Below are 24,464 nucleotides of genomic sequence, written 5' to 3' on the forward strand. Positions count from 1 at the left end.
GGATTAGCGTGGGCTCACCATAAACCTGCCGCTGCCACTCCACGCCTCGCCACAGCAGTGTGTGTGTGTATGTTTGTGTGTTTGTATCTGTTTCTCCTCACAGAAAGTCCAGCTGTCACACTGAAGAGGGAGGCAGAGTAATGTGTAATGCATGCTAGCAGCAGTGTGTTTAATATATAACGTATAATTAAGCAATAAGGCACATGGGTTGTGGTATATGGCCAATATACCAAGGCTAAGAGCTGTTCTTAGGCACAACACATCTAAACTGGTTACCAACGTAATTAGAACAGTCAAAACAAATGGTCTTACCCGTGGTATACGGTTTGATATACAACAGCTTTCAGCCAATCAAGAATCAGGGCTCGAACCACCCAGTTCATAATGTACAATACAGATAGTGAAATGTCAGGTGTCTGTCACACTGTGTACATGTCTCCAGAGCACAGTGGACATGATAACCATGTTCATGACAGCTTTAGGGGGTTAGTTGCTCTGTGCAGTGAGGTTGGATGGTGAGTAGGGGTTAGGGTGTAGTGTTTAGGATGTAGGGTACATACCTCTCCTCTGCTGTACAGAGACATGGGACAGGCTGAACATGGTGAGGAAGCGTTTCTTGTCTTCCAGTTCGGGGGCTCTGTCCATCTCCTCTGGGGTGAAGTGGGTGCTGAGGGGGGCTGGGGGAGGAGGGGTGCGTTTGGACAGAACAGCCGGGGGCGAGGGGCTGCGCTCCCTCAGCATCCTCCTCCTCTTCCTCCTCTTCTGCTGCACCAGGTGGTCACGTCGTGACACCGTGGTCAGACCAAACACACACAGGAAGTCCACTTTCTACAGGGGGAGAGGAACGTATTATAAAGCCAGGAGATAACAGTGTGTATAGAGTGTGTGTGCAGGGTAAAACCATACCTCTGTGGAGTCGTCCAGTTTGAGAGGGGGCTGCCCTGCTACCCTCCTGAGGTGGGCCCTGACCTCCTCCTCATCACTCTCATCATACGAGTCATCCAGCTCATAGTAGTAACCTGGAATGACCAGAGACAGTTAGTACTGACTTACATACAACTAACAACTTCAGTACATACTACCACCACACAACCACAACCTACAACTTCAGTACATACTACCACCACACAACCACAACCTACAACTTCAGTACATACTACCACCACACAACCACAACCTACAACTTCAGTACATACTACCACCACACAACCACAACCTACAACTTCAGTACATACTACCACTACACAACCACAACCTACAACTTCAGTACATACTACCACCACACAACCACAACCTACAACTTCACTACATACTACCACTACACAACCACAACCTACAACTTCACTACATACTACCACTACACAACCACAACCTACAACTTCACTAGATACTACCACTACACAACCACAACCTACAACTTCAGTACATACTACCACCACACAACCACAACCTACAACTTCAGTACATACTACCACCACACAACCACAACCTACAACTTCAGTACATACTACCACCACACAACCACAACCTACAACTTCAGTACATACTACCACCACACAACCACAACCTACAACTTCAGTACATACTACCACCACACAACCACAACCTACAACTTCAGTACATACTACCACTACACAACCACAACCTACAACTTCAGTACATACTACCACCACACAACCACAACCTACAACTTCAGTACATACTACCACCACACAACCACAACCTACAACTTCAGTACATACTACCACCACACAACCACAACCTACAACTTCAGTACATACTACCACTACACAACCACAACTTCAGTACATACTACCACCACACAACCACAACCTACAACTTCAGTACATACTACCACCACACAACCACAACCTACAACTTCAGTACATACTACCACCACACAACCACAACCTACAACTTCAGTACATACTACCACCACACAACCAACCTACAACTTCAGTACATACTACCACCACACAACCACAACCTACAACTTCAGTACATACTACCACTACACAACCACAACCTACAACTTCAGTACATACTACCACCACACAACCACAACCTACAACTTCAGTACATACTACCACTACACAACCACAACCTACAACTTCAGTACATACTACCACCACACAACCACAACCTACAACTTCACTACATACTACCACTACACAACCACAACCTACAACTTCAGTACATACTACCACTACACAACCACAACCTACAACTTCAGTACATACTACCACCACACAACCACAACCTACAACTTCAGTACATACTACCACCACACAACCACAACCTACAACTTCAGTACATACTACCACTACACAACCACAACCTACAACTTCAGTACATACTACCACTACACAACCACAACCTACAACTTCAGTACATACTACCACCACACAACCACAACCTACAACTTCAGTACATACTACCACCACCACACAACCACAACCTACAACTTCAGTACATACTACCACTACACAACCACAACTTCAGTACATACTACCACCACACAACCACAACCTACAACTTCACTACATACTACCACTACACAACCACAACCTACAACTTCAGTACATACTACCACCACACAACCACAACCTACAACTTCAGTACATACTACCACCACACAACCACAACCTACAACTTCAGTACATACTACCACTACACAACCACAACCTACAACTTCAGTACATACTACCACTACACAACCACAACCTACAACTTCAGTACATACTACCACCACACAACCACAACCTACAACTTCAGTACATACTACCACTACACAACCACAACCTACAACTTCAGTACATACTACCACTACACAACCACAACCTACAACTTCAGTACATACTACCACCACACAACCACAACCTACAACTTCAGTACATACTACCACTACACAACCACAACCTACAACTTCAGTACATACTACCACTACACAACCACAACCTACAACTTCAGTACATACTACCACTACACAACCACAACCTACAACTTCAGTACATACTACCACTACACAACCACAACCTACAACTTCAGTACATACTACCACTACACAACCACAACTAACAACTTCAGTACATACTACCACTACACAACCACAACCTACAACTTCAGTACATACTACCATTACACAACCACAAACTACAACTTCACTACATACTACCACTACACAACCACAACCTATAACTTCACTACATACTACCACTACACAACCACAACTAACAACTTCAGTACATACTACCACTACACAACCACAACCTACAACTTCACTACATACTACCACTACACAACCACAACCTATAACTTCAGTACATACTACCACTACACAACCACAACCTACAACTTCAGTACATACTACCACTACACAACCACAACCTACAACTTCAGTACATACTACCACTACACAACCACAACCTACAACTTCACTACATACTACCACTACACAACCACAACCTACAACTTCACTACATACTACCACTACAGAAACACAACTTCAGTACAAACTACCACTACACAACCACAACCTACAACTTCAGTACATACTACCACTACAGAAACACAACTTACAACTTCAGTACATACTACCGTTACACAACCACAACCTACAACTTCACTACATACTACCACTACAGAAACACAACTTACAACTTCAGTACATACTACCGTTACACAACCACAACCTACAACTTCACTACATACTACCACTACACAACCACAACCTACAACTTCAGTACATACTACCACTACACAACCACAACCTACAACTTCAGTACATACTACCACTACACAACCACAACCTACAACTTCAGTACATACTACCACTACACAACCACAACTAACAACTTCAGTACATACTACCACTACACAACCACAACCTATAACTTCACTACATACTACCACTACACAAACACAACCTACAACTTCAGTACATACTACCACTACACAACCACAACCTACAACTTCAGTACATACTACCACTACACAACCACAACCTACAACTTCAGTACATACTACCACTACACAACCACAACCTACAACTTCAGTACATACTACCACTACACAACCACAACCTACAACTTCAGTACATACTACCACTACACAACCACAACCTACAACTTCAGTACATACTACCACTACACAACCACAACCTACAACTTCAGTACATACTACCACTACACAAACACAACCTACAACTTCAGTACATACTACCACTACACAAACACAACTTCAGTACAAACTACCATTACACAACCACAACCTACAACTTCAGTACATACTACGTTACACAAACACAACCTACAACTTCAGTACATACTACCACTACAGAAACACAACTTACAACTTCAGTACATACTACCACTACACAACCACAACCTACAACTTCAGTACATACTACCACTACAGAAACACAACTTACAACTTCAGTACATACTACCGTTACACAACCACAACCTACAACTTCACTACATACTACCACTACACAACCACAACCTACAACTTCAGTACATACTACCACTACACAACCACAACCTACAACTTCAGTACATACTACCACTACACAACCACAACCTACAACTTCAGTACATACTACCACTACACAAACACAACCTACAACTTCAGTACATACTACCACTACAGAAACACAACTTACAACTTCAGTACATACTACCGTTACACAACCACAACCTACAACTTCACTACATACTACCACTACAGAAACACAACTTACAACTTCAGTACATACTACCACTACACAACCACAACCTACAACTTCAGTACATACTACCACTACACAACCACAACCTACAACTTCAGTACATACTACCACTACACAACCACAACTAACAACTTCAGTACATACTACCACTACACAACCACAACCTACAACTTCAGTACATACTACCACTACACAACCACAACCTACAACTTCAGTACATACTACCACTACACAACCACAACCTACAACTTCAGTACATACTACCACTACACAACCACAACCTACAACTTCAGTACATACTACCACTACACAACCACAACCTACAACTTCAGTACATACTACCACTACACAAACACAACCTACAACTTCAGTACATACTACCATTACACAACCACAACCTACAACTTCAGTACATACTACCGTTACACAACCACAACCTACAACTTCAGTACATACTACCACTACAGAAACACAACTTACAACTTCAGTACATACTACCGTTACACAACCACAACCTACAACTTCAGTACATACTACCACTACACAACCACAACTTCACTACATACTACCACTACACAACCACAACCTACAACTTCAGTACATACTACCACTACAGAAACACAAATAACAACTTCAGTACATACTACCACTACACAACCACAACCTACAACTTCAGTACATACTACCACCACACAAACAGAATCTTAACACTTTTTTAGCCTGGAATGCATTTTCAACATAACACAAAAACTAAACATCGAAACAAAATCAACTAAACTCTAAAAACACAAGCGTGAAACAATGGGTTTAGCAGCAGTAGGGTATATCTCACCTTTTTCCCTGGCCTCTCTCCTCCTCCTCTCCTCCAGGTCCAGTTTACTGACAGGCCTACGGTGCTGCTGGAGAAACTCATCATACATTAGGCCAGACTCAGGCCCCATTCCCTGGCCCAGACTATGTCCCTGGGCCTGGCTTTGTCTCCCCATTCCTGGGGGCCCCTGGAGGCTCTTCAGGGCCCCGCTGCTCTTCATCCCTCCCCCCAGCTCTCCGTACTGGCTGGGCAGGGACAGCGAGGCCCTCTGCTGGCTGAAGAAGGTCTGGGTGGATTTCTCCAGCTCTGCCAGGAAGGTGCTGGGCTCAGGCAGCCCCGGGGGGCCTCGGAGTGGGGGGTGGTACTTCTCCAGGCCCCCGTCCCGGTCCCTGCCCCTCCGGAGCCCATCCTCCAGTTTGGGAGGCAAGCGGCTGAGGTCGTAGTGGCCCAAGCCCGGTGGGTCGTGGTGGGTGGTGCGTCGTGAGTCCGAGGCGGTATCGATGAGGGCGGCGGGGTTCCACAGGGTGGTGGGAGGAGGGGGGTGGGGGTGGTCGCGGGACTGGAGGGGTTTGGGGGAGATGAGAGGAGGAGGGGCGCCCAGGTGGGGGTGGATGTCGCGGCCACCTGGCTCGTGGTGATTTGGTATGGACCTGTGGGAGAGAGAGAGAGAGAGAGAGAGAGAGAGAGACAGAGAGAGAGAGAGAGAGAGAGAGAGAGAGAAAGAGAGACTGTAATGAGCACTGTGTTGTGTCACAATGAGCCATGATACACACACATTCCTCTGTAATTCACACACCTAAACTCCACACATACACCTTCTCCCAGATACACACACATTCCTCTGTGATTGACACACCTAAACTCCACACATACACCTTCTCCCAGATACACACACATTCCTCTGTAATTCACACACCTAAACTCCACACATCCACCTTCACCCAGATACACACACATTCCTCTGTCATTGACACACCTAAACTCCACACATCCACCTTCACCCAGATACACACACATTCCTCTGTGATTGACACACCTAAACTCCACACATACACCTTCTCCCAGATACACACACATTCCTCTGTAATTCACATACCTAAACTCCACAGATACACATTCTCCCAGATACACACACCTATAGGTAGACACCTCCCTCCCTCTGTTCTCTCTCTTTTCCTCTCTGTGATGGTCTTATCAGGTCCAGGCAGAGTAGCCCGGAGTATAGTGGAGAGGAAAGGAGAGGAGGATGTGGTCAGAGTACACAGGCCTCTGCTCTACACCTCGACAGCCAGCCTGGGTTGCTTTGATCTACCACTGCCTTTCAACACACATGGTTCACACAGAGGAATACTGACAGACGGACAAACATGACAGGATGAAACAGACACAGATTCAACTGACAGACAGACAGACAGACTCAGGATGAGGGAGAGAAAACAACTATCAGACAGATAACAAAAACAGAGACTGTCAGATGGAAGGACACAGACGGAGGGACAGAACTGTCCAGAACCTCTCAATACCAAACCTGGCACTCTACCTCCTAATCTGACTCTACATGCCTCCAGCTATATGGACTCTCTCTGAGTGTGGGTGTGTGTATCTGCAATCTGCAGCCCCTGGGTTGTAAAGAACCCAGCACACCGTATCAAGGTGATTATATAGCAGGATTACAGATAGGAACAGTGTGTCTACCAGACCTGTATTAACCCCACCCATGAAACCTGACCTACCTACTAAAACACATGGCAGGGCCAGCAACGCACACACGCACGCACGCGCACGCGCACGCGCACGCACACACACACACACACACACACACACACACACACACACACACACACACACACACACACACACACACACACACAGAGGGGAGAACAGGGGGCTTAAGCTGTACAAGGTGGAGAAGATTAGGTAAGAATTAGCCTTTTTATATTTTAGCTGCCCCCTTACTGCCTGAATGATAATGTAAATATCCTCCTGATGAGCCAATAACCATCCGGCATTAGGACCCCAACTAACTGAAACCAATCAAGGACATCACTACCCCAGAAGCCTTAGAGCCCACTGTGTGTGTGTGTATGTGTGTGTGTGTGTGTGTGTGTGTGTGTGTGTGTGTGTGTGTGTGTGTGTGAGTGAGTGATGGGGCTGTCAGGTGTTAGGAGATAGGAATCGAGAGGATGATTCATGTGACTGCATTTATCTTCCCCTACATCCTCTTGCCTAACAGACTTGTGAAGGCTGCCATACAGCAGCATGGCACTGCACCGTACGCAGCTAGAAACTGTCCCCATCAGGAAGGCAGTGACACGATCACAGCCAGCACACATCACAGAGAGAGAGAGAGGGAGAGAGAGAGAGAGAGGGAGAGGGAGAGAGGGAGAGAAAGAGAGAAAAAGAGAGAGAGGGAGAGAGAGAGAGGGAGGGAGAGAAAGAGAGAGCAACTCAGATTCTACCATATCTCACAGCTCCTGCAAACTGCACCAGTGAAGTGAGTAAAATAACTACATCTGGAGAACTAGAGAGTACAAATCCCTCTCTATTAGAGTGTAGAGGGTATTTGAAAGCAAATTACGGACTCCTCTTTAAATCAGCGTATTCCCCCAAAGCTCAGTTGTCCTGAGTCTGCACAACATTGCCAGGACCTAGGATCAAGGGAGACACTCATGTGTTTTAGTACTATATCTCTTGACACATTGATGAAAATAATCATGGCCTCTAAACCTTCAAGCTGCATACTGGACCCTATTCCAACTAAACTACTGAAAGAGCTGCTTCCTGTGCTTGGCCCTCCTATGTTGAACATAATAAACAGCTCTCTATCCACCGGATGTGTGGAAACTCACTACAAGTGGCTGTTGCACAGCAACTCAGTGCCTTCCTGAAGACAAACAATGTATACGAAATGCTTCAGTCTGGTTTTAGACCCCATCATAGCACTGAGACTGCACTTGTGAAGGTGGTAAATGACGTTTTAATGGCCCCAGACTGAGCTCTGCATCTGTCCTCGTGCTCCTAGACCTTAGCGCTGCTTTTGATACCATCGATCACCACATTCTTTTGGAGAGATTGGAAACCCAAATTGGTCTACATGGACAAGGTCTGGCCTGGTTTAGATCTTATCTGTCGGAAAGATATCAGTTTGTCTTGGTGGATGGTTTGTCCTCTGACAAACCTCTGACAAATCAACAATTTCGGTGTTCTTCAAGGCTCCATTTTAGGACCACTATTGTTTTCACTATATATTTTACCTCTTGGTGATGTCATTCGGAAACATAATGTTAACTTTCACTGCCATGCGGATGTCACACAGCTGTACATTTCGATGAAACATGGTGAAGCCCCAAAATTGCCCCTCCCTGGAAGCCTGTGTTTCAGACATAAGGAAGTGGATGGCGGCAAATGTTCTACTTTTAAACTCGGACAAAACAGAGATGCTTGTTCTAGGTCCCAAGAAACAAAGAGATCTTCTGTTGAATCTAACAATTCATCTTGATGGTTGTACAGTCGTCTAAAACAAAACTATGAAGGACCTTGGCGTTACTCTGGACCCTGATCTCTCTTTTGATGAACATATCAAGACTGTTTCAAGGACAGCTTTTTTCCATCTACGTAACATTGCAAAAATCAGAAACTTTCGGTCCAAAAATGATGCAGAAACATTAATCCGTGCTTTTGTTACTTCTAGGTTAGACTACTGCAATGCTCTACTTTCCGGCTACCCGGATAAAACACAAAATAAACTTCAGTTAGTGCTAAATACGGCTGCTAGAATCTTGACTAGAATAAAAATATTTGATCATATTACACCAGTGCTAGCCTCTCTACACTGGTTTCCTGTTAAGGCAAGGGATGATTTCAAGGTTTTACTGCTAACCTACAAAGCATTACATGGGCTTGCTCCTACCTATCTTTCTGATTTGGTCCTGCCGTACATACCTACACGTACGCTACGGTCACAAGATGCAGGCCTCCTTACTGCCCCTAGAATTTCTAAGCAAACAGCTGGAGGCAGGGCTTTCTCCTATAGAGCTCCATTTCTATGGAATGGTCTGCCTATCCAAGTGAGAGACGCAGACTCGGTCTCAACCTTTAAGTCTTTATTGAAGACTCATCTCTTCAGTAGGTCCTATGACTGAGTGTAGTCTGGCCCAGGAGTGTGAAGGTGAACGGAAAGGCACTGGAGCAACGAACCGCCCTTACTGTCTCCGCCTGGCCGATCTCCCTCTCTCCACCGGGATTCTCTGCCTCTAACCCTGCCTCTCTGCCTCTAACCCTGCCTCTAACAGGGGCTGAGTCACTGGCTTACTGGTGCTCTTCAATGCCGTCCCTAGGAGGGGTGCGTCACTTGAGTGGATTGAGTCACTGACATGATCTTCCTGTCTGGGTTGCCCCCTTTTGTTGTGTCGTGGCGGAGACCTTCGTGGGCTATACTCGGGCCTTGTCTCAGGGTAATAGGTTGGTTGTTGAAGATATCCCATAGTGGTGTGGGGGCTGTGCTTTGGCAAAGTGGGTGGGGTTATATCCTGCCTGTTTGGCCCTGTCCGGGGGTATCATCGGATGGGGCCACAGTGTCTCCCGACCCCCCCTGTCTCAGCCTCCAGTATTTATGCTGCAGTAGTTTATGTGTCAGGGAGTTAGGGTCAGTCTGTTATCTCTGGAGTACTTCTCCTGTCTTATCTGGTGTCCTGTGTGAATTTAAGTATGCTCTCTCTAATTCTCTCTCTGTCTCTTTTTTTTCTCTTTCTTTCTTTCTTTCTTTCTTTCTTTCTTTCTTTCTCTCTCTCTCTCGGAGGACCTGAGCCCTAGGACCATGCCTCAGGACTACCTGACCTGATGACTCCTTGCTGTCCCCAGTCCACCTGGCTGTGCTGCTGCTCCAGTTTCAACTGTTCTGCCTGCGGCTATGGAACCCTGACCTGTTCACAGGACGTGCTACCTTGTCCCAGACCTTCTGTTTTGGACTCTCTCTCTACCGCACCTGCTGTCTCTAACTCTGAATGATTGGCTATGAAAAGCCAACTAACATATACTCCTGAGGTGCTGACCTGTTGCAACCTCTACAACCACTGTGATTATTATTATTTGACCCTGCTGGTCATCTATGAACATTTGAACATCTTGGCCATGTTCTGTTATAATCTCCACCCGGCTGGCCACCCCCGACTGGCCACCCCTCATATCCTGGTTCCTCTGTAGGTTTCTTCCTAGGTCCTGGCCTTTCTAGGGAGTTTTTCCTAGCCACAGTGCTTCTACACCTGCATTGCTTGCTGTTTGGGGTTTTAGGCTGGGTTTCTGTACAGCACTTTGTGACATCAGCTGATGTAAGAAGGGCTTCATAAATACATTTGATTGATTGAATTTGATTGATTTGTATGTATGTGTATGTGTGTGTGTGTCTAACCTGTGTGTGTCGGAGCGTAGCTCTCCTCCCTCCCCAGGTCGTCCCAAGTCCAGGTGTTGCTCTAAGACCTGCTGTCTGAACTCTGACACCTGGTACTGACGATCCTCCTTCTCCTGGCGAAGCATCCGTTGCCGCGCCAACCAGCGCTCTTCCTCATTGGTCCGCTGGAGCATCATGGCAGCGGTGAGACCCGCCCCCACGCCGCCGGGCCCCAGGTAGAGGCCATGGGCAGAGACCAGGCCGGGAACGCCGTGATGTGATTGGCTCAGGGAGGAGTGGAGGCCTGGTGGCATTGGCTTAGGAGCTTGGAGGGCGGGCTCTTTGGTTTTGTCTGAAAAGAGGGGGAAAATGTGTTTTTATCCTGATTATTGAAGACCCATATCAGTGTGATGTGAACTGTTTTTATTGAGGTGACACGGGTCATGGAAATATTTTCAGTGGTACAATATAAAGTTAGGCAGGACTGTGCTTGAGAGGTTTGGAGGACGGTGGGATGGGGTGGTGTTGTGTCGTACCTGGCCGGTTGGGGGTGAGTCTCTCAGGCTTGGTTCTGTCCTCCTGTCCTCTCATGGCATGGAGCTCAGCCAGGTAGTGACTCTCCATCGCCTTGGACTGTAGCTCCTTCTCTCTCATCACTCTCTCCTTCTGCCTCTCCTTCTGCCTCTCCATCTCCCTCTCTCTCTCTCGCTCCTTCTCTCTCTCCCTCTCCCTCTCCCGCTCACGCTCTCTTTCCCGCTCCAGCTCCTTCTCTCTTTCTCGCTCCCTCTCTCTTTCTCTCTCCCGCTCCTTCTCTCGCTCCGCCTCACGCTCCCTCTCTTTCTCGCGCTCTCGTTCACGCTCGCGCTCCCTCTCTCGCTGTCGGAGCTCATCTTCCATCTGGAGCCTGTAGAAGAGAGACATAAGGGAAGAGAGAAGGAAAGAGACAAGGGAAGAGAGAAGGAAAGAGAGACATGGGGGAAGAGAGAAGGAAAGAGAGACATAAGGGAAGAGAGAAGGAAAGAGAGACATAAGGGAAGAGAGAAGGAAAGAGAGACATGGGGGAAGAGAGAAGGAAAGAGAGACATAAGGGAAGAGAGAAGGAGAGAGAAACATAAGGAAAGAGAGAAGGAAAGAGAGACATAAGGGACGAGAGAAGGAAAGAGAGACATAAGGGAAGAGAGAAGGAAAGAGAGACATAAGGAAAAAGAGAAGGAAAGAGAGACATAAGGAAAAAGAGAAGGAAAGAGAGACATAAGGAAAAAGAGAAGGAAAGAGAGACATAAGGAAAAAGAGAAGGAAAGAGAGAGATAAGGGAAGAGAGAAGGAAAGAGAGACATTAGGGAAGAGAGAAGGAAAGAGAGACATGGGGGAAGAGAGAAGGAAAGAGAGACATAAGGGAAGAGAGAAGGAGAGAGAAACATAAGGAAAGAGAGAAGGAAAGAGAGACATAAGGGACGAGAGAAGGAAAGAGAGACATAAGGGAAGAGAGAAGGAAAGAGAGACATAAGGAAAAAGAGAAGGAAAGAGAGACATAAGGAAAAAGAGAAGGAAAGAGAGAGATAAGGGAAGAGAGAAGGAAAGAGAGACATTAGGGAAGAGAGAAGGAAAGAGAGACATAAGGGAAGAGAGAAGGAGAGAGAGACATAAGGGAAGAGAGAAGGAGAGAGAGACATAAGGGAAGAGAGAAGGAGAGAGAGACATAAGGGAAGAGAGAAGGAGAGAGAGACATAAGGGAAGAGAGAAGGAGAGAGAGACATTAGAGAAGAGAGAAGGAAAGAGAGACATTAGAGAAGAGAGAAGGAAAGAGAGACATTAGGGAAGAGAGAAGGAAAGAGACATAAGGGAAGAGAGAAGGAAAGAGAGACATTAGGGAAGAGAGAAGGAAAGAGAGACATAAGGGAAGAGAGAAGGAAAGAGAGACATTAGGGAAGAGAGAAGGAAAGAGACATAAGGGAAGAGAGAAGGAAAGAGAGACATAAGGGAAGAGAGAAGGAAAGAGAGACATTAGGGAAGAGAGAAGGAAAGAGAGACATAAGGGAAGAGAGAAGGAAAGAGAGACATTAGGGAAGAGAGAAGGAAAGAGAGACATAAGGGAAGAGAGAAGGAGAGAGAGACATTAGGGAAGAGAGAAGGAAAGAGAGACATAAGGGAAGAGAGAAGGAAAGAGAGACATTAGGGAAGAGAGAAGGAAAGAGAGACATAAGGGACAAGAGAAGGAGAGAGAGACATAAGGGAAGAGAGAAGGAAAGAGACATAAGGGAAGAGAGAAGGAAAGAGAGACATTAGGGAAGAGAGAAGGAAAGATACATAAGGGAAGAGAGAAGGAAAGAGAGACATTAGGGAAGAGAGAAGGAAAGAGAGACATTAGGGAAGAGAGAAGGAAAGAGAGACATTAGGGAAGAGAGAAGGAAAGAGAGACATTAGGGAAGAGAGAAGGAAAGAGAGACATTAGGGAAGAGAGAAGGAAAGAGAGACATTAGGGAAGAGAGAAGGAAAGAGAGACATAAGGAAAAATAGAAGGAAAGAGAGACATAAGGAAAAAGAGAAGGAAAGAGAGACATAAGGGAAGAGAGAAGGAAAGAGAGACATAAGGGAAGAGAGAAGGAAAGAGAGACATAAGGGACAAGAGAAGGAAATAGAAACATAAGGAAAGAGAGAAGGAGAGAGAAACATAAGGGAAGAGAGAAGGAAAGAGACATAAAGAAAGAGAGAAGGAAAGAGAGACATAAGGGAAGAGAAGGAGAGAGAGACATAAGGGACGAGAGACATAAGGGAAGAGAGAAGGAAAGAGAGACATTAGGGAAGAGAGAAGGAAAGAGAGACATAAGGAAAAAGAGAAGGAAAGAGAGACATAAGGAAAAAGAGAAGGAAAGAGAGACATAAGGAAAAAGAGAAGGAAAGAGAGAGATAAGGGAAGAGAGAAGGAAAGAGAGACATTAGGGAAGAGAGAAGGAAAGAGAGACATGGGGGAAGAGAGAAGGAAAGAGAGACATAAGGGAAGAGAGAAGGAGAGAGAAACATAAGGAAAGAGAGAAGGAAAGAGAGACATAAGGGACGAGAGAAGGAAAGAGAGACATAAGGGAAGAGAGAAGGAAAGAGAGACATAAGGAAAAAAGAGAAGGAAAGAGAGACATAAGGAAAAAGAGAAGGAAAGAGAGAGATAAGGGAAGAGAGAAGGAAAGAGAGACATTAGGGAAGAGAGAAGGAAAGAGAGACATAAGGGAAGAGAGAAGGAGAGAGAGACATAAGGGAAGAGAGAAGGAGAGAGAGACATAAGGGAAGAGAGAAGGAGAGAGAGACATAAGGGAAGAGAGAAGGAGAGAGAGACATAAGGGAAGAGAGAAGGAGAGAGAGACATAAGGGAAGAGAGAAGGAAAGAGAGACATTAGAGAAGAGAGAAGGAAAGAGAGACATTAGGGAAGAGAGAAGGAAAGAGACATAAGGGAAGAGAGAAGGAAAAGAGAGACATAAAGGGAAGAGAGAAGGAAAGAGAGACATAAAGGGAAGAGAGACATAAGGAAGAGAGAAGAAAGAGAGACATAAGGGAAGAGAGAAGGAAAGAGAGACATTAGGGAAGAGAGAAGGAAAGAGAGACATAAGGGAAGAGAGAAGGAAAGAGAGACATTAGGGAAGAGAGAAGGAAAGAGAGACATAAGGGAAGAGAGAAGGAGAGAGAGACATTAGGGAAGAGAGAAGGAAAGAGAGACATAAGGGAAGAGAGAAGGAAAGAGAGACATTAGGGAAGAGAGAAGGAAAGAGAGACATAAGGGAAGAGAGAAGGAGAGAGAGACATAAGGGAAGAGAGAAGGAAAGAGACATAAGGGAAGAGAGAAGGAAAGAGAGACATTAGGGAAGAGAGAAGGAAAGATACATAAGGGAAGAGAGAAGGAAAGAGAGACATTAGGGAAGAGAGAAGGAAAGAGAGACATTAGGGAAGAGAGAAGGAAAGAGAGACATTAGGGAAGAGAGAAGGAAAGAGAGACATAAGGAAAAATAGAAGGAAAGAGAGACATAAGGAAAAAGAGAAGGAAAGAGAGACATAAGGAAAAAGAGAAGGAAAGAGAGACATAAGGAAAAAGAGAAGGAAAGAGAGACATAAGGAAAAAGAGAAGGAAAGAGAGACATAAGGGAAGAGAGAAGGAAAGAGAGACATAAGGGAAGAGAGAAGGAAAGAGAGACATAAGGGACGAGAGAAGGAAATAGAAACATAAGGAAAGAGAGAAGGAGAGAGAAACATAAGGGAAGAGAGAAGGAAAGAGACATAAAGAAAGAGAGAAGGAAAGAGAGACATAAGGGAAGAGAAGGAGAGAGAGACATAAGGGACGAGAGACATAAGGGAAGAGAGAAGGAAAGAGAGACATTAGGGAAGAGAGAAGGAGAGAGACATAAGGGAAGAGAGAAGGAAAGAGAGACATTAGGGAAGAGAGAAGGAGAGAGACATAAGGGAAGAGAGAAGGAAAGAGAGACATTAGGGAAGAGAGAAGGAGAGAGACATAAGGGAAGAGAGAGAAGGAGAGAGTGACATTAGGGAAGAGAGAAGGAAAGAGTGACATTAGGGAAGAGAGAAGGAGAGAGAGACATAAGGGAAGAGAGAAGGAAAGAGACATAAGGGAAGAGAAGGAGAGAGAGACATAAGGGAAGAGAGAGAAGGAGAGAGAGACATAAGGGAAGAGAGAGAAGGAGAGAGAGACATAAGGGAAGAGAGACATAAGGGAAGAGAGACGGAGAGAGAGACATAAGGGAAGAGAGAAGGAGAGAGAGACAAGGGAAGAGAGAAGGAAAGAGAGACATAAGGGAAGAGAGAAGGAGAGAGAAACATAAGGAAAGAGAGAAGGAAAGAGAGACATTAGGGAAGAGAGAAGGAAAGAGAGACATTAGGGAAGAGAGAAGGAAAGAGTGACATTAGGGAAGAGAGAAGGAGAGAGAGACATAAGGGAAGAGAGAAGGAGAGAGACATACGGGAAGAGAGAAGGAAAGAGAGACATAAGGGAAGAGAGAAGGAAAGAGAGACATAAGGGAAGAGAGAAGGAAAGAGAGACATAAGGGAAGAGAGAAGGAAAGAGAGACATAAGGGAAGAGAGAAGGAAAGAGAGACATAAGGGAAGAGAGAAGGAAAGAGAGACATACGGGAAGAGAGAAGGAAAGAGAGACATAAGAGAAGAGAGAAGGAAAGAGGGACATTAGGGAAGAGAGAAGGAAAGAGAGACATAAGGGAAGAGAGAATTTCCCATTTTGTGTGTGTGTACACTATATGTGTATGTATGTGTGTGTAGAAGAGGACAGTACCTTTCAGATAGTCTCTCAGACTGCAGAGCGGACAGTGAGGCGTGCGTGAGGTCCCCAGGGTAGCGGACCCCCTGCAGGTGCATGTGGACAGCAGAGGGGTGCAGGGGGGGCAGGCCTCCCCCTCCTTGGAGCTGGTAGAACGGTGACCTCAGAGCTGATAGACAGAATGGATCATCCATCCTGAGAGAGAGAGAGAGAGAGGGGGGAGAGAGAGAGAGGAGAGAGAGGTAGAGAGAGAGAGAAAGAGAGAGAGAGGGGGGAGTTGAAAGGAAGAGAGAGAGAGAGAGAAAGAAAGTATGAGAGAAAAGGAGAGACAGAGAGAGTGTGTGTGTGTTGTCAGTCTGATGTCTGTGTCTGTCTGTCTCTGCCTCTCTATGGCTCATCTCATCATTAACTCCATTACTGGGCTGTGTGTGATGACTTCTGCCCTCCTCTCATCCTGCTGTGCTGCTGACATAGCACGGTCATGCACCCTGTCCCATAGCCTACAGCAGACAGCACATCAAACCCACACACACACGCCTGCAAATGACAAGATCGAATCCTAACTAAGCACTACCTGTCTCCATCAATTCTAACCCTTGTCATCAAACTGTCTGTCCACAGAAAAAAAGACAAGAGGCTAACTGGGGCTGTCTTCAACATCCCTGGAGGTAGTAGCCACTGACAACAACATCAAACACTAGCTAGCATGTTTTTATCCCTAGCCTTGAGTGTTAGCAAGCACTGGAAACGGAAAGAGTACCAAAGACTAGGGGCTAACTGGAGCTTTAGCATTGGTGTCATTTAAAACCACTGAAACAGTATCCAACACTAGAGGCAATCCAAAGGTTCTGTTAGCACCGCTACCTAGCAGTAGATCAACGAGTGTTGTCCTGACTCACCTGTATGGGGCGAAGGAGGGATGTGGCAGGTAGGAGGGATGGTAGTAGGCGGCGGCGGTGGCGGGGTCCAGGCCCAGGGGCAGTCCAGAAGGCATGCGGAGGTCCTCGGCCGTGGCGTAGGGGCGGAACCCCCGCAGGTACTCCTCTGGTACACCACCAGGGGGCACTCCATGGGGCAACTGCCTGGGCAGACTGGTGAGAGGAGAGGAAGGGAGGAGAGGGAGAGAGGGAAGGAAGTATATAGGAATAATGACGGAAGATGAGGGGTAGGGAGAGGAGGAAGAGAAGGAGGGAGGGGAATAGGAAGCGAGGGGATTTACTTAGTTAATTGTATTTGATCATTATAAATACACCTTATAAAAGACAGGGTAGGACAGAGTTTACTGTCAGCGCTGTACTGTACAGGCAGTGTTACTGACTTGAGGGGCTGGAAGCGTGCGTCCTGCATGACAGCACCGGGGCTCAGGCCAAAGGCATAGGGGTTTCCTATGAGGTGAGCAGGGACTGAGGGGCCACCTTTCTCCTGCTGGTGGGGCGCCTCTGCTCCCAGACGCTCCCTACTGACCCCACGAGGGCCCGAGTCAGTCTGAGAGAAAGAGAGAGCAAGAGGGGAGGGAGAGAGGGAAAAGCACAGTCTTAGTAATTGTTCCCGGGGGCCTGTGACCGACACAGTTGTCCACACACATGGACCACATCCTGGGGATGAGAGGAGGGAAGAATAGGCCCCTCTCTCCATCTCTGGTAACATCCCCCACCCCCAGGCCCTATTCTCACACACACACACACGCACGCACGCACACACACACACACACACACACACACACACACACACACACACACACACACACACACACACACACACACACACACACACACACAGAAATTGAGCGCTCTCGTCATACTAAGCAAGGCTAGTCATCTGCTCTCTGAAGAGGACACCGTGAAATGGAAGAAAATCAACAGTCACAGACATTCCTCAGCACGAAGCAGACACGAGCTCCTTTACACTGCATCACATCCTCTACTGCTGCTACTGTTCTCTTACTTCACAGATGGAAACAGTCTTGTTCAGGACATATGAGTGTAGGTGTGGTAGAGACACTGAAGCAGTAGTCTGAGCCTCTTCTAGCCAGCACACTGACTGTGATCCTGACAACAGAGCAGGAGTCTGTGTGTGTGTCTGGAGATGTGCCATGCTAGAACATCAACTGGCGGTGAAAACAAAGCCCACAGCAGCATCTGCTCCCCCTCTCTCTTCCTCTCCCCTCACTCTCTCTCTCTCTCTCTCCCTCTCTCTCTCTGGCAGCATGCCTGGGATCACTTCCCCAATCTCACAACACAGACACATAAACACACACCGTTTCAGCCCAACAAAGGCAACCTGCAGAGAAGCTTTGGTTTGTCCCAGCCTACATATCCACTTACAGTATTTAATCCAGGGAAAGGAGAGAGGGGGAGGGAGAAGAACAGTATTTAGTCCAGGGTATGGAGAGGTCTTAGGGAGAAGAACAGTATTTCGTCCAGGGTATGGAGAGAGGGAGAGGGAGAAGAACAGTATTTAGTCCAGGGTATGGAGAGAGGGAGAAGAACCGTATTTAGTCCACGGTATGGAGAGAGGGAGAAGGAGAAGAACAGTATTTAGTCCAGGGTATGGAGAGAGGGACAGGGAGAAGAACAGTATTTAGTCCAGGGTATGGAGAGAGGGAGAGGGAGAAGAACAGTATTTAGTCCAGGGTATGGAGAGAGGGAGAAGAACAGTATTTAGTCCAGGGTATGGAGAGAGGGAGAGGGAGAAGAACAGTATTTAGTCCAGGGTATGGAGAGAGAGAGAAGAACAGTATTTAGTCCAGGGTATGGAGAGAGGGAGAGGGAGAAGAACAGTATTTAGTCCAGGGTATGGAGAGAGGGAGAAGAACAGTATTTAGTCCAGGGCATGGAGAGAGGGAGAGGGAGAAGAACAGTATTTAGTCCAGGGTATGGAGAGAGGGAGAAGAAAGTATTTAGTTCAGGGTATGGAGAGAGGCTGAGGGAGAAGAACAGTATTTAGTCCAAGGCATGGAGAGAGGGAGAACAACAGTATTTAGTCCAGGGTATGGAGAGAGGGAGAACAACAATATTTAGTCCAGGGTATGGAGAGAGGGAGAAGAACAGTATTTAGTCCAGGGTATGGAGAGAGGGAGAAGAACAGTATTTAGTCCAGGGTATGGAGAGAGGGAGAAGAACAGTATTTAGTCCAGGGTATGGAGAGAGGGAGAAGAACAGTATTTAGTCCAGGGTATGGAGAGAGGGAGAAGAACCGTATTTAGTCCACGGTATGGAGAGAGGGAGAAGGAGAAGAACAGTATTTAGTCCAGGGTATGGAGAGAGGGAGAGGGAGAAGAACAGTATTTAGTCCAGGGTATGGAGAGAGGGAGAGGGAGAAGAACAGTATTTAGTCCAGGGTATGGAGAGAGGGAGAAGAACAGTATTTAGTCCAGGGCATGGAGAGAGGGAGAGGGAGAAGAACAGTATTTAGTCCAGGGTATGGAGAGAGGGAGAAGAACAGTATTTAGTTCAGGGTATGGAGAGAGGCTGAGGGAGAAGAACAGTATTTAGTCCAAGGCATGGAGAGAGGGAGAACAACAGTATTTAGTCCAGCGTATGGAGAGAGGGAGAAGAACAATATTTAGCCCAGGGTATGGAGAGAGGGAGAAGAACAGTATTTAGTCCAGGGTATGGAGAGAGGGAGAAGAACAGTATTTAGTCCAGGGTATGGAGAGAGGGAGAAGAACAGTATTTAGTCCAGGGTATGGAGAGAGGCTGAGGGAGAAGAACAGTATTTAGTCCAGGGTATGGAGAGAGGCTGAGGGAGAAGAACAGTATTTAGTCCAAGGCATGGAGAGAGGGAGAAGAACAGTATTTAGTCCAGGGTATGGAGAGAGGCTGAGGGAGAAGAACAGTATTTAGTCCAGGGTATGGAGAGAGGCTGAGGGAGAAGAACAGTATTTAGTCCAGGGTATGGAGAGAGGGAGAAGAACAGTATTTAGTCCAGGGTATGGAGAGAGGGAGAGGGAGAAAAGCATCATATGAGTGGCTGGGTTCAAGGGCTCTTGGAGAGAAACGGAAGAGAGGGTAGAAAAACGTAGGGAGAGGATGATGGTAGAGAATGCCCAGGGATGAGAGTGGTTATTCCCTCTCTTCTGCACCCTCCTCTCCCCACACACCAGATAATAGGAGAGGTAAGAGCTAGGGTACTGTTGCCATTGAAACACGTACAATGGCAGGGGGAGGAGGTAGGAAGGTACCCTGCTAAATTAACCCCTTGGATTCCTGGGAATAACGGTAGGTTTTTCTACATCACTGTGTGTATATAGTATGTTTGTGTGTGTCTCTTTCTGCTGTCACTGAGAAAATGCATCCCATTTACCCCTACCCCCTGTCCCATTATGCTCACCCCTTCAAACCATTACCCCTACCCCCTCTCCCAGCCAATGACCTGGGGTGACACTGACACACTAACATTTCATATTAAATGCCTCTAATGTTCGCCCCTCGTTGTTGTTTAACATGCTTCACTGAGCAGCCAGGCAGAGTGGCCCCTGTCCCTCGCCCCAAACCCCCACGCCATGCCGCGCCTCCCCAGTCCCCCCTAATGGCTGTGTTAGCGTCAGGGAGGTGGGCTCTCCCTCCCCGATGAGCAGCCAACTGGAAAAGTGGTTCAGATATGTCAAAATAACTCAAAATCAGAGAGGCCCGCTCCCCCTCCATCCTCTCTCTTCCCCTGCCTCTTCCCTCCCGCTCCCCCTCCATCCTCATCCACCCTCCTTCTTCAACCCTCTCTCTTCCCCTGCCTCCTCCTCCCTCCCGCTCCCCCTCCATCCTCATCCACCCTCCTTCTTCAACCCTCTCTCTTCCCCTGCCTCCTCCTCCCTCCCACTCCCCCTCCATCCTGATCCACCCTCCTTCTTCAACCCTCTCTCTTCCTCTGCCTCCTCCTCCCTCCCGCTCCCCCTCCATCCTCATCCACCCTCCTTCTTCAACCCTCTCTCTTCCCCTGCCTCCTCCCTCCCACTCCCCTCCATCCTCATCCACCCTCCTTCTTCAACCCTCTCTCTTCCTCTGCCTCCTCCTCCCTCCCACTCCCCTTCATCCACCCTCCTTCTTCAACCCTCTCTCTTCCTCTGCCTCCTCCTCCCTCCCCCTCCCCCTCATCCACCCTCCTTCTTCAACCCTCTCTCTCCTCTGCCTCCTCCTCCCTCCCGCTCCCCCTCCATCCTCATCCACCCTCCTTCTTCAACCCTCTCTCTTCCTCTGCCTCCTCCTCCCTCCCTCTCCCCCTCATCCACCCTCCTTCTTCAACCCGCTCTCTTCCTCTGCCTCCTCCTCCCTCCCTCTCCCCCTCATCCACCCTCCTTCTTCAACCCTCTCTCTTCCTCTGCCTCCTCCTCCCTCCATCCTCCTCCACACCCTTCTTCAACCCTCTCTCTTCCTCTGCCTCCTCCTCCCGCCCGCTCCCCCTCCATCCTCATCCACCCTCCTTCTTCAACCCTCTCTCTTCCTCGGCCTCCTCCTGCCTCCCGCTCCCCCTCCATCCTCATCCACCCTCCTTCTTCAACCCTCTCTCTTCCTCTGCCTCCTCCTCCCCCCATCCTCATCCACCCTCCTTCTTCAACCCTCTCTCTTCCTCTGCCTCCTCCTCCCTCCCGCTCCCCCTCATCCACCCTCCTTCTTCAACCCTCTCTCTTCCTCTGCCTCCTCCTCCCTCCCACTCCCCCTCCATCCTCATCCACCCTCCTTCTTCAACCCTCTCTCTTCCTCTGCCTCCTCCTCCCTCCCACTCCCCCTCATCCACCCCCTTCTTCAAACCTCTCTCTTCCTCTGCCTCCTCCTCCCTCCCACTCCCCTCATCCACCCCCCTTCTTCAACCCTCTCTCTTCCTCTGCCTCCTCCTCCCTCCCTCTCCCCCTCCATCTCTGTCCATGGGACGGTAAACGGTGGCTGTCTGGAGACAGTACAGACCTGCCTATTAGCAGGCTGCTGACATTTAGCCCATCTCGCCCTCACTTGCTGACACACACACACGCACACGCACGCACCCACACACGCACACACCACACAGTGCCCATCTCTCCCCCTGTCCCACTGAGCGCCATATTACGTATTAGCACAGAGAGAACAGAGCTAGCCACGCCTAGCCCCAAATATCCCTGTAAATCAAGGAGAGAGGCTACGCTACGTTGGTGTGGCAGTGCCTGCCTGTCTGTCTGTCTCCTCGCTAGTCACCACCGTGAAATGGCAGCGTCTATTTTTAAACAACATCTGTTAGAGAGCCACCAGGAAAAGAGGATTTGTGTCTTTTATCTGCCTCTCATCCGGCTGTTCTGATGCATCTGGATTCAATCATGACCCCACAGAGTGTTGGGAAGAATGTATTTTCATTGTTTTTAACATGAGCCTGATTAGTGTTGATAACAGGCAGCCATGTTGAAAATGGTATTTTAAAATGTGTCCTTTCAAAATTATTATTTGATTCACAGTTACATTCAGTTATCACAATCAGTTCTGTTCCTAAAACGAAAATGCAGTGACTTCAACTGATGACCAATTTCAAAGACAGATTAACACCAAATCATTTCCTAATGAATCAGATCACATTTTATTTGTCACATGCTTGGTAAACAACAGGTGTAAACGAACAGTGAAAGGCTTACTTACGGGCCCTTCCCAACAGCGCAGAGAAAAATGTATTTAAAAAATAGACAGATAATAACACAAGGAATAAATACACAATGAGTAAGGATAACTTGGCTATATACACAGGGTATCAGTACCAAGCCGATGTGCAGGGGTACGGGGTAATTTAGGTAGATATGTACATATAGGTAGGGGTAAAGTTACTAGGCAACAGGATCAATAACAAGCAGTAGCAACAGTGTATATGATTCCTCTACATTATAGTACAATGGCTGTTATACTGTATCTAAAACAAAGAAATAAAAAAATATATGAAATAGAATATAACATGCCCTCTGGTGGCCAAGTTACACTATTGCCATTGACTGGGTGATCTCTCCTCCAAAGGTTGTTTACACACACAAATACACACTCACAGATGTACCCACACACACGCACAGACTCAGTTGAGTCTCAGAGGCTAGCAGATGCATCTTGGGCCAAAGCAAATAAAAAATAAAACAGGCTCCCGTAGCGCCTGTCTACAACCTGCGTGTGTGTGTGTGTGTCTTGAGAGGAAGGTTGACTGTGCATCCTGTGTCTTTTGTCTGAGTGTTCTGCTCTCAGTGGAGCAGAACATTCACCCCCCCACCCCTCCCCATAAACCGGGATGCAGAGTCCACATGAGTCAACAGGAGTATGGTTAGAGCATAGAGCACTGACCCCCTTTGAGGCACAGACCTCTCTCTACTCCTCTCTCTCTGTTGACCTCCGCCTCAACCCATTTCTCTCTCCTCTCCTCTCTCTCTCTCCTCTCTCTCTGTCTCTCTCTCTCTCTCGTCTCTCTCTCTCTCCTACTCTCTATATGAGAAACAACACCAGTTATCAGAGCCTGCTAAACCATCCTACAGCAGAACAGAAGCAATCAGCCAGTACAACACACAGACTATTGATGAGCTGTTGGGATGACTTTACTGGCAGACAGGAGGCAGAACAGAGATGAATAGAGACTGTCTGACAAACACAGGCTGAGAGACAAAAGACTCACTGCATGGCGCCTGCTGCTACTGGGCTGTGTGTATGTGTGTCACTAAGGGGCCTCTCTAATGATGATGGAGAACTCTGCTCTTGCTGTTTGTGTGCTGGGCTGACAGGATGACCCCCCCCCCACACACACACACCATCTTTCCCTGACCTTTAGCCCTGCTGGAGGCTTCACCCCAAAAATGTGACCCTTATTTCTCAGACTCACACTGAGCAACAAAAACAATCTGATACGGATACTTTGATTTAGCCACACAAACACAGTGGAACACACACACACAGTGTATCACACACACCCTCACACCCAGGCTGCCCCCTCTGTGTAAGCCTGGGCCCTGGCAGCCCCCTGGTGAGGGGTGGGAGACCCCGCGTATGGGAGGGCGCTCATTTACGCCTTTCTGATGGAGCCATGAATCTAAATTGGCAATTAAAAAGCAATTATACAGGCAGCAGTGGGAACAGACTCCTGCAGTCATTGAAGCAAAATACCAACGCAGCACACCCTCCCCTCCCCTCTCACCCTCCCCTCCCCTGCCCTCCCCCCCTCTCACCCTCCCCTCGCCTCCCCTCTCACCCTCCCCTCTCACCCTCCCCCTCCCTCCCCTATCACCCTCCCCTCGCCTCGCCTCCCCTCCCCTCTCACCCTCTCCTCGCCTCCCCTCCCCTCTCACC

General features: G+C 47.5%; 1 protein-coding gene across 1 annotated transcript in view; it reads right to left on the reverse strand.

Annotated features, from left to right (window-relative positions):
• gse1b (Gse1 coiled-coil protein b) overlaps positions 1 to 24,464 on the reverse strand; it is a 445,489-nt gene that overhangs the window by 6,904 nt on the left and 414,121 nt on the right. The window contains exons 5-12 of the mRNA XM_042321104.1: positions 17,516 to 17,682; positions 17,097 to 17,288; positions 16,213 to 16,392; positions 11,463 to 11,830; positions 10,948 to 11,278; positions 5,562 to 6,190; positions 907 to 1,019; positions 561 to 828 (exon numbers count right to left, since the gene is read on the reverse strand). Coding sequence (XP_042177038.1) covers positions 561 to 828; positions 907 to 1,019; positions 5,562 to 6,190; positions 10,948 to 11,278; positions 11,463 to 11,830; positions 16,213 to 16,392; positions 17,097 to 17,288; positions 17,516 to 17,682 — 2,248 coding nt within the window. The remainder of the gene's footprint in view (positions 1 to 560; positions 829 to 906; positions 1,020 to 5,561; positions 6,191 to 10,947; positions 11,279 to 11,462; positions 11,831 to 16,212; positions 16,393 to 17,096; positions 17,289 to 17,515; positions 17,683 to 24,464) is intronic.

Source organism: Oncorhynchus tshawytscha, linkage group LG04 (genome assembly GCF_018296145.1).
Source record: "Oncorhynchus tshawytscha isolate Ot180627B linkage group LG04, Otsh_v2.0, whole genome shotgun sequence".
NCBI lineage: Eukaryota > Metazoa > Chordata > Actinopteri > Salmoniformes > Salmonidae > Oncorhynchus > Oncorhynchus tshawytscha.